General features: G+C 36.3%; 1 protein-coding gene across 10 annotated transcripts in view; it reads left to right on the top strand.

Moving 5' to 3' along the window:
* Positions 1-13529, top strand: part of MCF2 (MCF.2 cell line derived transforming sequence) — a 66054-nt gene extending 52525 nt beyond the window's left edge. For 6 of the 10 annotated variants that reach the window (XM_057539148.1, XM_057539147.1, XM_057539149.1 and 3 more), the window contains 3 exons: positions 588-697; positions 2270-2379; positions 5505-5654. In XM_057539148.1, coding sequence (XP_057395131.1) covers positions 588-697; positions 2270-2379; positions 5505-5552 — 268 coding nt within the window. In that variant the 3' untranslated portion in view covers positions 5553-5654. Of the gene's footprint in view, positions 1-587; positions 698-2269; positions 2380-4291; positions 4977-5504; positions 5655-11949 lie in introns of those variants that run through there. The other 4 variants (XM_057539144.1, XM_057539142.1, XM_028165022.2 and 1 more) reach the window with 3 other exon arrangements.
* The last annotated feature ends 450 nt before the right edge of the window (positions 13530-13979 follow it).

The following is a 13979-nucleotide window of genomic DNA, read 5'->3' as shown; positions in this document are numbered from 1 at the left end:
ACCTAGAGGGGTGGGATAGGGAGGGTGGGAGGGAGACGCAAGAGGGAGGGGATATGGGGGTATATGTATATGTACAGCTGATTCACTTTGTTGTACAGCAGAAATTAACACATCATTGTAAACCAATTATACTCCAATAAAGATATTTTTAAAAAAGAGTAAAATTTGATGATTTGACATACATATACACTGTGAAATAATCAACACAATCAAGCTAATTAACATATCCATCACCTCACATAGTTATCCTTTTTTGTGTCTGTGGTGAGAACATTTAGCATTTACCTCTTAGCAAATTTCGGGTATACAATATAATATGCAACAGGAATTTTAAACAATATACCTGCCTTGGGTCCAGAAGGGAGCCTTTTCTTTCCATGCTGGCTTGGATCCCAGGATTTAAGCTTTTGTATATTATGAGCTATTATCACACAGACTTAAATAAGGGGGAAAATCAGCTCTGTTTGAATGGATTCTTAGACTATGTTCTTAACACATGGTATTAGTAGAAGAAATACCATTTAAAATTTCTTATTACTCTTAAACTGAAAAAAAGCTTACCAAGTTTTACATATTTACTATTTCAGAAGGCAACAGGGAGCTTTTATAGGCGCTGAGGAAACTGACTTGGAGCACACCAGCGCTATGGTGGAAGTCGGTGAGGCCATCGCGTCAGTTCGGGCAGAAGCAAATACAGGTATGTGTAATGCTCATCCGAAGGGAGAATTCATGGCTGTGCAAATTGTTTCCTCCCGTTGTTAATTTGAGAAATCTACCCATCTCTTCACTTTATATGGAGAAAACAAAGTTAACCCATTTTTAGAAGGCTCTTCTGTCTTGTGCATATGCAAGATACTTGGCTGAGCAGAGGTTGTCAAGGTGTGGTCCGTGGACCAGTAGCATCGGCATCACCTGGGAACTTGTTAAGAAGGCAGATGCTCTGGCTCCATCCCAGACCTTCTGAATCAAAAACTCTGGGAGTGAGACTCAGCCAGCTGTAAAGTAACAAGTTCTCCAGGTGATTCTTTCTGGCACCTTCTCAAGTTTGGGAGCCCCTCCTACATAGGATACAGAGGTGAATAAAACGCATCCTGCATCAAGGGATGCACACTTGCTTGACTCACCGTAAGTTTAATGAATAGAGAAGAGTCATTTACAGCTCAGGAATATTTCTTTTTATTTTGCAAATTGGGTCATTTAAAGGGATTTAAAACAATTTGTTTAATTTAACAAACATAACAGCCTGTGTGCCAGGAACTGTGCAGTACTCTGGGCATACAGTCTAACTGAGATACACTCAGCTGCCATCCCCGCAAAGCTAGGAGAGTAGAAAGATAATGCAACAAGCAATGAAAATTCAATTTGATAGTGTGATAACAGGGAAGGCGCTTCAGAAGCACCTGCAAGGGTCACCTCAACAACTCTGGGATCAACAGCATAGACTTCCCTGAAGAAATGCCTAACGGGGTGCCTGATACTCAATGCTTAAATATGATGGTCCTTAATCTGGAAGACTTCTCTACTAGCTGAGGAGAAACAAGGAACAACAACCTTGCTCAGCTTCAGTTCTCCATTTACGGGTCACTTCCCTCAGGTCATCTATACGGTGGCCCCCTGAGCCATCAGGAGAGAGCCTAGTACCGCTGCCTTCATTTGACAGATGAGGAAACCAAGTCAGAGAAAGTTAACATGACTCTTCCAAGGTTACATGAATAGTTTAGTGTGGCCAAGATGAAATGCTGTCATTTCTCTGCCTACATCAGATTGCTTCATCCATACCAGTTCAATGCATTTTATTAATTAAGCATCTCTTACAGGCAGGTTCTTATGAGACACACAATGTGTAACACATGGTTCCTGCCTAATAAAAGAGATATGACAAGTCCGAAATAACAGTATTACCAGGTAGAATGTTATAAGTGCTATTTAAGTGGGACCAAGAAGAATGCTATAGAAAGAATTTTTGGAAGAGATAATTTTCTATAAGAAGGGATAAATGTTCTCTGGAATGTTATTTAACTTATTATTATCTGTAATAACTCCCACCAACCCCAACATGAAACCATCCTAAAAAGTAAAAGAAGTGTAGATATTCTAGGCCCTTTCTGAAATACCAGAAATTCTAAACTAGTACAACCTAATTGGAGGTTTTATTACAAAAGATATTATTCTTGGACCATTGAAGGGTATGGCCTTGATTATTACACTTCATTTTAATTCTCTCCTTGTGGTGGACCAGTAACTGCCACCCTCCATGTTTTTCTTACAGTTTGGACTGAGATGTCATCACCTGCAGAAATCTCTGGTGAGCCTGAGGAATGGTCCAGTAACTATTTCTACTCTTCTTATGATGGCAATGAAGAAGAAAGGCCTCTAATGGTTAGTAATGACATATTAAGATAAATAAAAACCCTTCAAGCAATTTTATTGATGAAATAGGTGAGGCACATAGGGGCAATCCTTTGTCAGTATCCTTGAGGTCATGTGGTCATTTCCACAGTCAAAAGATTTGAAACAAGTCTTACTGTGAACATTCAGTAAGCACTTTTATCTCTGTGAGAACTTGTTTGAGCTATACATGGAGCTCCTAGTGAAGTTGATGAGATAGTCAATCATTCCAAGTCCCATATTGTGACCAATTTTATCTTTAATTGAGCTTCACCACTCTGCTTTCAATCTGGGCATGTGAGATAAAGTCAGAGCACAAAGGAGGTTCAGATATACTTAGAAATCAGTTTAGATTCCAGATTAGAAAATATAGGAAATAAACATTACACATTAAAAACTATTTAATACCATCTGGGGAATATATTTTAGTGGGGTGTCAAAAAACGTGCTAATGCTACAGATCTCAGCATATCAGAGCAAGAGGGCACCCCATGAAAGTAAAGGTTGCTTTAGGGTAAAAGTAAGTGTTTTATAGGAGAACTAGTTTTCAGTGTTGTTAGGGTCCTGGTGGATTATTACAGGGGAGTTAGGACTGTTTAGGATAAATCTCCAATTTTCTGAAGTCACCAGGGTGGAGGGTGGAAATGATGCTTTGTAGTGGACTGTTCCTTGGTGCTTTTCAGAGGAATAAATTCAGTTTGGCAGTTCTGGTGTTGGGGTAAGGGAGTCATGGCATGGAGAATCCCAAAGCTGCATCGACGCTGGAATGCTTTCTTTAAAGAAGCAACAGAATATTCTTTCCACTAATAATACAGTGACCATAATTCATATTTGTATGGTCGTTTACAGTTTTCAAAGTGATTTCACACTGAATAGTCATAGTCTTAGTGAGGCTTTATTCCCTCCAACTGGCGGAGGAGGAGACCGAGGCTCAGAGCTGTTAAGAGATTTGTCCAGCGTTCGTTGTCTAGACTGGCAGTGCTCAAATGTTTTAATGAATTTACATTTTTGAAACCAAAAAAATCTAGTGAGAAGAGTGGCATTTAAAATATTTTTGCAGCCTAAAAAATAAGGGACTTCCCTGGCGGGCCAGTGGTTGGGACTCTGCGCTTCCACTGCAGGGGGCGTGGGTTCTATCCCTGGTCAGGGAACTAAGATCCCGCAAGCTGCGCAGTGCAGCCAATAAAAATAATAATAATAAATGAAATATTTTTGCAAATCTCTTTAACATCTGGCTTCAGAAAAGACAGCTGGATTCTCATATCTGCGTTTGCATTCAATCTGTTGTGCTATCACACATTCGGTGGCCTCTTGAAAACTCCCCTGTAGACTTGTGAGAGGATGAGAGTGAAAAAGGCAAATAATATATTTAGCTTTGACCCTTACAGACCCTTGGAACTCCCAACGGTCAGCCTCCCAAACTTTGAGAATTGCTGATTTAGACGAATAAATAAAAAGAACTTCATTTCCTGAAGTAACATTATCTGAGGACGGGAGGGGTCGCTGTTCAGATGTGAGCAGTAAGTCAAGGGAAGCCAGTTGGGATTTCAATGTTTGCTGTAAATGATGCTCTATGAAGGGATTGTCAAGAACCGAGAAAGCCTTCAGTAAGCATTTTCCCAGCTATGGTGTCAGAAAATAAAGCCAATATGCAAAATTGATTAATGCTTTCATCATAGGGGATGGGAATGTAGAAAAACCTACTAGCTCTCCTCTCTTCTCCCAAGAATTCCCTGAGTTGTGCTACTAAGGAAAACATACAAGGGACAATATAGTGCATTCCATACCCCCTCAATTAAATAACCCCCAACCTAAAAAGCAAAACAGGTTGGAATGAGCTAATCTTTTAGCCTCGCTTTATCAAGTCAAAAACAAGAAATAATGGGTGCTGCTTCCCTTGTAGAGGCCCGTGTCGGAGATGGCTGTCCTATTTTAATGAAGCTACTCTGTTAAATGGCAAGTAGCTCTTTCCTGCCTGCTCCTCGGCCCATTTGATAAAAATACTGCTCAAAAGACGTTCAGCCCGAGTGATGCGGATAATGTTTTCAGGTTAATTCCTTTGGACGTGCAAAGAATCAACACCAGATAATTATTTCTTTCCTTTTATTTTTAAAAAGTTTTAATTATGGTACTCTTACTCTTTAAAATCATATATTCAATGTGTAAGATACTGTGCTGGAAAAATTCTCATCTCAGAATACGTTTGGACTTGAAGATTACTATTTCTTCTCTGTCTACCTTGTAACCAAATGCAATCAGTGTGCCTTGAATTATTTAGCTTATTAATGAATCAAGTTAAAATTATAGCTGCAAAAAGATTAAGGCCAAGTAAAGCACAACATTATGGTTTAATATGCTTATTTTGGACTAAGCTTTTGTGCCCATTATTTTTACCTGTGCAAAACGATAACAAAGCACAGGAATCCTTTTGGGGGCGTTAGTAAATCTTTGTTCAGGGCCATTGCCTTTTTTATGTGCCAAGATAATTATTTTTAATGAGAGTAGTTTACAAATAACAGTATTTAAAAATTATTTTCATGCTTGTTTTTTTTCTGGATTTATGTTTATTATTCATGTAACTTAAATCAGTTGTGCTCTGTTATTTTCTGTGTAGTTCATGCTGTAATTCTCTTTTTGCAAATAAAAGTGAATTCTTCAGGTTAAATAAACACGTCCTGCTTTTTTTTTTTGCCATCACAAACTGCTCTATGTTTGTTTGTTCCTGCAAAGCTGCTGCAGCTAACCACATTTACCATTGCAGTAAAGAATGAAGTCTGTACGTCACAGAATAGGCAGTTATGCAAGTAGTTTTGCATTCAAATTTGTAATGTCATTTTTCAAAACAACCTTACAGTCTCCAGGCAAATATAAAGCCCTAGCAGATTGCAGGAAGAGAGGCTCAGAAGACCTCCTGATTAGAAATGGGGATGTCATTCAGCTTCTCCATGAGGATGCTGAGGGTCAATGGTAGGTGAATTCTCCATGACTATGTTGACCTCCGCCTGGGGCACACGGATATCTAATCAAATGTTCTGCTTTACTTGTATCTTTGTTATACGGTCTCAAGAAGCAGAAATAACACATTTCTTATCAGTGTTTCATTTTCATTGCTTCAGCCATGCCTATATAGCTCACTGAAAGGAATGTTAACCTTTGGTGAGTGAAAAATGCTTTGAAAGAATGAAATGCTATGAGTCTGCATGCTCTTTTGTGGTTTACCTTTGGCTCAGATGTTTCAGCTGATACATCAGGCTTTGTAATGGCTACAGATCACATTACATTAGGTCCTTTAAGTCATTCATTAATTCATCACATGTTTAATGAATGCCCACTATGTGCCAGGGACCATGTTCGCTACTTTACAACATAGCCACACTTTGCTTTATCAGTTCGAATACTGACTTTTTAGTCTTATCATTCTATCCTCATGCATTTGACTTTATACAGCACTGATTGCAAAGATGCTTCTGCCAGATATGCTGTTTAATTATAGAGAACCCAAAGCAGGAAGGAAATATTATTTGGAAGAGGACTGAATGAAACTTACATAAAGCTTTTGGAAATTTTATATGAAATAATTCTGCCTTCATTGTGTCAATAACTTTAACTGAATTGCTACATTGACTGTGTACTCTGACCCTAAAGGGGGAAGTGCAGGTGAAATTAATGATGGATCATTAACATAATAACCATTTTTGCTAGTGAGCTAAGTCTTTTGTAGATTACTCAAAGGACTCAAGCACAGTGTCATGAAGGTCTTTGAATACGTGCAATAGTTTGTGAAAATCTGAACTTTAATGCAATGTATATGTTATTACCTTATATTACCATTATTGTCTACTAATTAGTTTATTATTTAGGTTGGTGAAAAATCTAAACAGAAGAAAAGAAGATCTGATTCCAGGGAACAGTTTGCAGGGGTTTTTTGTTTGTTTTTTTTAAAATGTATTTATTTATTTTTGGCTGCGTTGGGTCTTTGTTGGTGCATGCAGGCTTTCTCTGGTTGCGGCGAGTGGGGGCTACTCTGTTGCGGTGCGTGGGCTTCTCATTGCGGTGGCTTTTCTTGTTGTGGAGCATGGGCTCTGGGTGCCTGGGCTTCAGGAGTTGTGGCTCACGGGCTCTGGAGCGCAGGCTCAGTAGTTGTGGCACACGGGCTTAGTTGCTCCGTGGCATGTGGGATCTTCCCAGACTGGGGATCGAACCCATGTCCCTTTCATTGGCAGGTGGATTCTTAACCACTGCGCCACCAGGAAAGCCCCAGTTTGCAGGTTTTAATCGGTGACTATAGGTTTCGGAATGCCAAAGTTACAGGTATAATATGAACTTGACTGTATGCTATTTGTTTAAAGGCTAAAAATTTTAAAGCTCCACCAAATATGTAATTGGCATAGGGTAAGAACCTCTCTGCACTTAGAAATAGAGCTGCAACTATTTACAATAGCCAGGACATGGAAGCAACCTAAGTGTCCATCGACAGATGAATGGATAAAGAAGATGTGGCACATATATACAATGGAATATTACTCAGCCATAAAAAGAAATGAAATGGAGGTATTTGTAATGAGGTGGATGGAGTTAGAGTCTGTCATACAGAGTGAAGTAAGTCAGAAAGAGAAAAACAAATACAGTATGCTAACACATATATGGAATCTAAGGAAAAAACAAAACGGTCATGAAGAACCTCGTGGCAAGATGGGAATAAAGACACAGACCTACTAGAGAATGGACTTGAGGATATGGGGAGGGGGAGGGGTGAGATTTGACAGGGTGAGAGAGTGTCATGGACATATATACACTACCAAATGTAAAATAGATAGCTAGTGGGAAGCAGCCACATAGCACAGGGAGATCAGCTCGGTGCTTTGTGACCGCCTGGGGGGGTGGGATGGGGAGGGTGGGAGGGAGGGAGATGCGGGAGGGAGGAGATATAGGAACGTGTGTATATGTGTAGCTGATTCACTTTGTTATAAAACACAAACTAACACACCATTGTGAAGCAATTATACTTCAATAAAGATGTTTAAAATAAAAAAAAAAGAAATAGAGCTGCAAGCATATTATGTTAGCTAGGATTTAATTTTTTCCCTTAATAGTTTTAAATTAATGAATAGAGATGTTTTAAACATGTTAAACTTTTCTCTACAAGGTTGGTAGGTTTGAAAGAAAGTTTCATGTACAGTGCTGTCTTATAAGAGATCCTTCAGAACTAAATACTGATGATATGATTTTAAGGAACCAGCCTTACTATCCAAGGGTGCTTCACCAGTGTGTTTTTACTCAGTTCTAAGAGCATGCTATTTCCTTATGGTAGGTTTCTGCTACACGTTTGTGCGTGTGCGTGCGCACGCACACACACACACACACACAAACATACCCTGTGTCTGTGCCCAAGACTTAATGTGTGAAGATATTACGAAGAAATGAGAATGTTCCTTTCTATTAACCCAAGCATTAGTACATGAAATTTCTGTATACAAACCAGTATTCTTATAAATTTTTCACCTGATACTGAGCTATCTATAAAAAGGCAGCACAAAAACAGCAACAACAACAGATTTGTTTGTGAACAAGATTATTATTATTATATGTACATATTTCCTTTGAATTCCTAGTTTTGGACTTGTATTTGAATTCTAGGTGATGTTACCTTGTGTTTAAATGAATCTACTAGGCCAGGAGTAACATACTTGGTTCTAAATTTCATTTATGACATGAAACAAAATCTAAGGGTGATAGGGCTCAATATAAATATTGGGTCACATGGGAATCCCCAAAATAGAGTCACTTTTTGTTTGTGTTTTTGTTTGTTTGTTTGTTTCTCTAAATCTGGGCCACCTTTCAAAGGTTTTTTTTTGTGATAATTATTGAATTACTGAATTATTTAGACAATTAGTAATCGGAAGAGTCTGATAGGCCAACAACCTGAACCATTTGGCATTTATTCAAAATCGACACCCAACAACTGCAGAATACACCATTATTTTTAAGTATACATGGAACATTCACCAAGATAGATCATACGTTGGATCACAAAAGAAATAATAAATTTCAGAAGACAGGAATCATATAAAGTCTCAAAAGATATTATATTAGAAATAGATTATCCCTAAATATTTGGATATTAAATAATACACATCTAAACAACACATGGGACAAAGAGGAAATCACAAGAGTAATTATAATTATTTAAAATTGGATGAAAATGAAATGTGACATATCAAAATTTGGGGATGCAGCTCAAGAGGGAAGGAAATATAGGGAATTGTATATCTTTAAATTAAGTCCTTGTATTACATGCTTCAAAAGTCAGTATAATTTGTCATATTAACATAATGAAGGGGAAAATTATGTAATCATTTCAGTAGATACAGAAAAGCACTTGACAAAACTCCATACTCATTCATGATAACAACTCTCACCACACTAGGAATAAAGGGAATAATGTGTGCTTGTGAAAAATCACAGTTAACCTCATTCTTAATGATGAAATATTGGAAGCTTTTGCCCCTAAGGTTGGGAATAAGCCAAGGATATTCATTCTCACCATTTCTATTTAACATTATATTGGAAGTCCTAGCCAGTGCCATAACTCAAGATAAAGAGATAAGGAACCAAAATATTAGAAAAGAGACAATGCTATCATGCTTAGCAGATCATGTGTATGTATGAAACCATTGGGAATCTATACACAAAAAGACCCTATTAGAAGTAATAAGTGAATTTTATAAGGCCATGGTATATAAAATAATTATAAAAAAATAAATTGTAATTCTATATCCTAGCAACAAATAATTGGAAAAAAAGAAATAAAAAATACCATTTACATTAGTAATATAAAATATAAAATAAATAGGAATAAATCTAACAACAGATGTCTAAGGCTTCTATACTGCCAACCACAAATAATTGCTGGGGTATATTTAAGATGACCTACTAAAAGGAGAGATATACCATATTCGAGGATTGGAAATCTCATTGTTAAGAAATCCATTGTCCCCAAATTGACAGTTAATGAAGTCAAAATCTCAGCAAGGCCTTTTGGAAGAAAAAATAAAGACAAGTATATTCTAAAATGTATATGGAAGGCAAAAAAACCTAGAACAGAGGAATCTCAGAAATCTCGAGGATTTACATACCTGATTTCAAAACCTACTAAAAGGCTACAGTAATGAATACAGTGTGGTATTGGTTTAAGTATAGAAAAATAGAGTTCAAAAATAGACCTACAGGGACTTCCCTGGTGGCGCAGTGGTTAAGAATCCGCCTGCCAATGCAGGGGACACGGGTTCGATCCCTGGTCCGGGAAGATCCCATGTGCTGCGGAGCAACTAAACCCGTGCGCCAGAGCTACTGAGCCTGCGCTCTAGAGCCTGTGAGCCACAACTACTGAGCCCGCACGCCACAACTACTGAAGCCCACGCACCTAGAGCCCGTGCTCCACAACGAGAAGCCCCCCGCAATGAGAAGCCCACACATCATAACAAAGAGTAGCCCCTGCTCGCGGCAACTAGAGAAAGCCAGCGCGCAGCAATGAAGACCCAACACAGTCAAAGATAAATAAATAAAATAAATTTTTAAAAGAATTTAAAAAAAAATAGACCCACGTATATATAACTGATTAATGTTTAATCAAGGTGTCAAGTCAACTGAATGGGGAAAGGAAGGTTGTTTTAGCAAATTGTGCAGGAGCAACTGGGTATCCACATTAAAAAAAAAATGAACCTCCATCCCTACACCTCACTCCATACACAAAAATTAATTTCAGTTGCATCATAGACCTAAACATAAAAGCTAGAATCATAAAGCTTCTAAAAGCACAGGACAATATCTTCATGCCTTTGAGCAGTTAACCATTTCTTTCTTGTTAATTATACAGGGCAGAAAAAGTACTAACCATAAAAGAAGAGTATTAGATAAACACAAAGAAACATTGCACATGCTTAATTGAGCACTTTACACTTTAAAAATGTATATGTGTTCGAATAAGGTGAAATCTAAGATAGTGACATTTTGAACACTTTCAAAAGCCAGATAGTTGTAATGAATCATATATTCCCCTCAAATTAACTGATTCCATTTTACACATTAAAGAGTTAAGTTTGAAAATAAATACGGCCAGCTTTCTGCCAACTGCTTTATGCTTATTTAAGTGGTTAATGAGAGAGAGACAAACACATGAGTCACTTAAAATACGTGCTCGAAGAGCTGTGTAAATTAAATATATAAATCATTTTTTAATGAAGCATATTTTATAAACCAATAAAACCATGAAATAAGAGTGCAGTGTATATACTAGAAAATAATGGCCTTTCCTGTACTCAGGTCTCCAAAATTCAAAATTGAAAACACCAAGTGTATTCATCTAACTTCCATATAATATTAGCATTTGTATTCAACATTAGGAACACGCAGTAGATTTTCCATAACTTTTATCATCATCATTTTAAATATAGAGCCAGATGTCCTTGTAATTAATTCAGGACAAAGTTAATTACATTCAATTTTAGCTAACAGTAATGCAGGACATGTAAAATTACATATATGATTAGTTTTAATTTGAAATGATTCCATTACTGTAACTAATCACAGTAGATTTAGGGCATATTACCACCTTTTAAAAAGTGCATGGCAAAACAAATCTGCTTTGGGCTTGTGCTTATTTTTCAGGCAGTGAAGGGCTTACTATACATTTGTTAACATACATACACTTTATTTGGAAAAAATAACATTATTCTTTTCATTTTTATTTTCTACCATCAGTACACTTTTTCAATATCCTTTTCTTTTTTGCAGTGTCATCAGGAGAGTTAAGTGTAATGGATTGATATACCATCAGCATTTAAAGCATGTATTACTCTCTTGGTATGACATGCTACTAGATAAGGTGACATGGTCCCATAGTTCCCTGTTCTCTAGAAAGTTCTGACTTCGGAAGTTTTAAAAATATACATTACTTTCAAATAACATGGATTTATGACAGATCGAATTGACAAATTAGTACTTGGTAGATTTTGGTTGAATGCTATATCAAGTGGTCTTGATTGAGATCTGTTCCTCATATTACATTGCATAGAGCAAAATAGTATAATGTGGCCTACAAAAATATATTGTACTGTGTGTCAATTAATGGATTAGGAAATGAAAGTTGATCGTATATGCAACTGTCAACAGCACTTAGGTTTCAAAATATGTATTAGAGTATCTTATTTGAAATCTGGCAAATGGAATGTAAAGGTCTCTCCATTAATTATGTGCTTAACATGTTTCATCTATATGCACACAGCATAATTCATACAATATTAGGGAAATCTGGTTTTAGGAGATGTGAATTCTGTTTATTTTGCTTCTAGTGAAGTTATGCCGTTCATGAAATAGATGCCTTTAATAAATCACTATGTAACGGAATAACGACTTTCAAATTAAAATAAACAACCAAAAGACATAACCTTTGAATTTACGATGGACCTTTTGAATCCTCACATTTAGTGTTAGAAGTCATAGCACAGACATTTTTGGCCTTAAAAGTCACGAGTATTAACATCATTCTTCATTATTTTGTAGATGCTGCTCTGAGTAACACAAGGAAACTAAGTTCCCCTTGAATTAAAGGAGAATGAATAGACTTTAAAAAATAAGATTTCCTTTGGAGGTATGAACTAGATTACAGTTCTTAAAAGTGTTACAGATAAACAGCACAAGAGTCAGGATGATCCTATGCTACCCATGACATTCACAGAACTTCCTCAGGACTGAGGTGGACTTCGTCATTCACAGTTTGTCTCATTCTTGCGAGAAGCCATCTTCACACCTTCCATCCCCCCAGGTGAAAAGTGCAGTGTTATTTTGTTTCCAAGTAGGGTTTTTCATGGCATGCATTCAGATTCCATCTAAACAAAACAGAAAAAAATCCAAAGAGAGAAAAGAGATAATCAGAGGTTTTAAACCCCTTTGGTAATTGATAGTGTATGTTATTATTTAATTTTGTTAACTATGTGACTATAATGTACCAAAGGGATACGTTCTGAAGGACCTCTTTTGCACTTGGACTGGTATTTAGTGTTGTCAGAGCTGTCTTAATGGTTCTAAAAAGACCCAAAGCTAAAAATCCTGCAGTTAGGATGTGTTGAAGTTTACACTTTATGCATTGAAATTTAGATACATTACAGCTTTAAGTTAAATATTCATATTTACACAAGAGGTATTCCTATAACAAAGCTCTGCTTTCCAGTGTCTTTACTTGCTTTTGAGTTTTCTAGAAAAACCTATCCTAGTGCAGGTTTTCTTAAGTTATATTGTGTTTCTTCCTGTGGTTTTTCTTTGATAATGTATGTATAGATGTCCTTCTTTTAAATATGTAAACAGCGAGATCACTTGTTTTAAAGCACAGGCCCAGTTGTTGCATGCAGTGTTGAACTTAGGCTTGGCATATTTTATATTATGGGCCACTGAAGACAATGGTTTGAAATTGCTGCCTTTTGAATCATGGATCGTGAGTTTTACTATCAAATTGGCATATTAGGTGCATGGTTTTTGATGATTGGTTTTACAAAAAACAACACAATATATAATACATAAATTAACTTTTAAGTAGGTTTGTGTATAATGTCAAATCATAGTTTATTTCAGTGGTATCATTAGATGTAACCATTTATATGACAAACCAATTGTATTTTATTCAAAGTTACCTGTAAATTATAAATCTTCTAATGTCAAATTGCTGGAATTTGTGATGGTTGATTTATAACTGACTCATGAAAATGTCCATATGTTTGATATTTCAATTAATGCTTCTGCAACAATAACAACAACAAAATGATATTAAAATACATTTCTTTTGTGTGCTGACCCTGCGGTTAGAAGACAGAATTAGGAGATAAAATCTTTGAATAATGATGCCCCTCTGCACAAGGCATTTTATTTTCATGGTATTAAACTAGGGATTTTAATCATTTAAGAAAGTACTGAGTTCTATATATTCAAACATACAGTGTAGTCTTTTAATGTTTTAATCACTGTACAATGAATGCTATATTTGTACATGTATTTGTATATGTAACTGCACTGTATTAATATTTTCGGGTTTATAAATGTGTGTTACTATGAAACATAGCAGCAATTTCCCTTTAAGTCTTCAAATTTTAATTACGTTATAAATGTACTTAAAAAGTAAATGTACTTGCATTAATTCCACATTAAAAATATCCAACCTTAAACTCACTCATATATTTTTTTCGGTTTAGTATAGTATCATTGAAAACTCCTTTCCTTTTTTTTTTTATTGAAGTATAGTTGATTTACAATGCTGTGTTAATTACTGCTGTACAACAAAGTGATTCAGTTATACATATATATATATATATATTCTTTTTTATATATAATATATATTCTTTTCCATTATGGTTTATCACAGGATACTGAATACAGTTCTCTGTGCTATACAGTAGGACCTTGTTGTTTATCCATCCTATGTATAATAGTTTGCATCTGCTAACCCCAACCTCCCAATCCATCCCTCTCCCACCCCCTCACCCTTGGCAACCACAAGTCTGTTCTCTATGTCCTTGATTCTGTTTCTGTTTCTGTTTCATAGA

This window comes from Balaenoptera acutorostrata, chromosome X (genome assembly GCF_949987535.1).
Source record: "Balaenoptera acutorostrata chromosome X, mBalAcu1.1, whole genome shotgun sequence".
NCBI classification, from domain to species: domain Eukaryota; kingdom Metazoa; phylum Chordata; class Mammalia; order Artiodactyla; family Balaenopteridae; genus Balaenoptera; species Balaenoptera acutorostrata.
The sequence above is the reverse complement of the archived record's forward strand: the minus strand, read 5'-3'. Positions and strand labels throughout refer to the sequence as shown.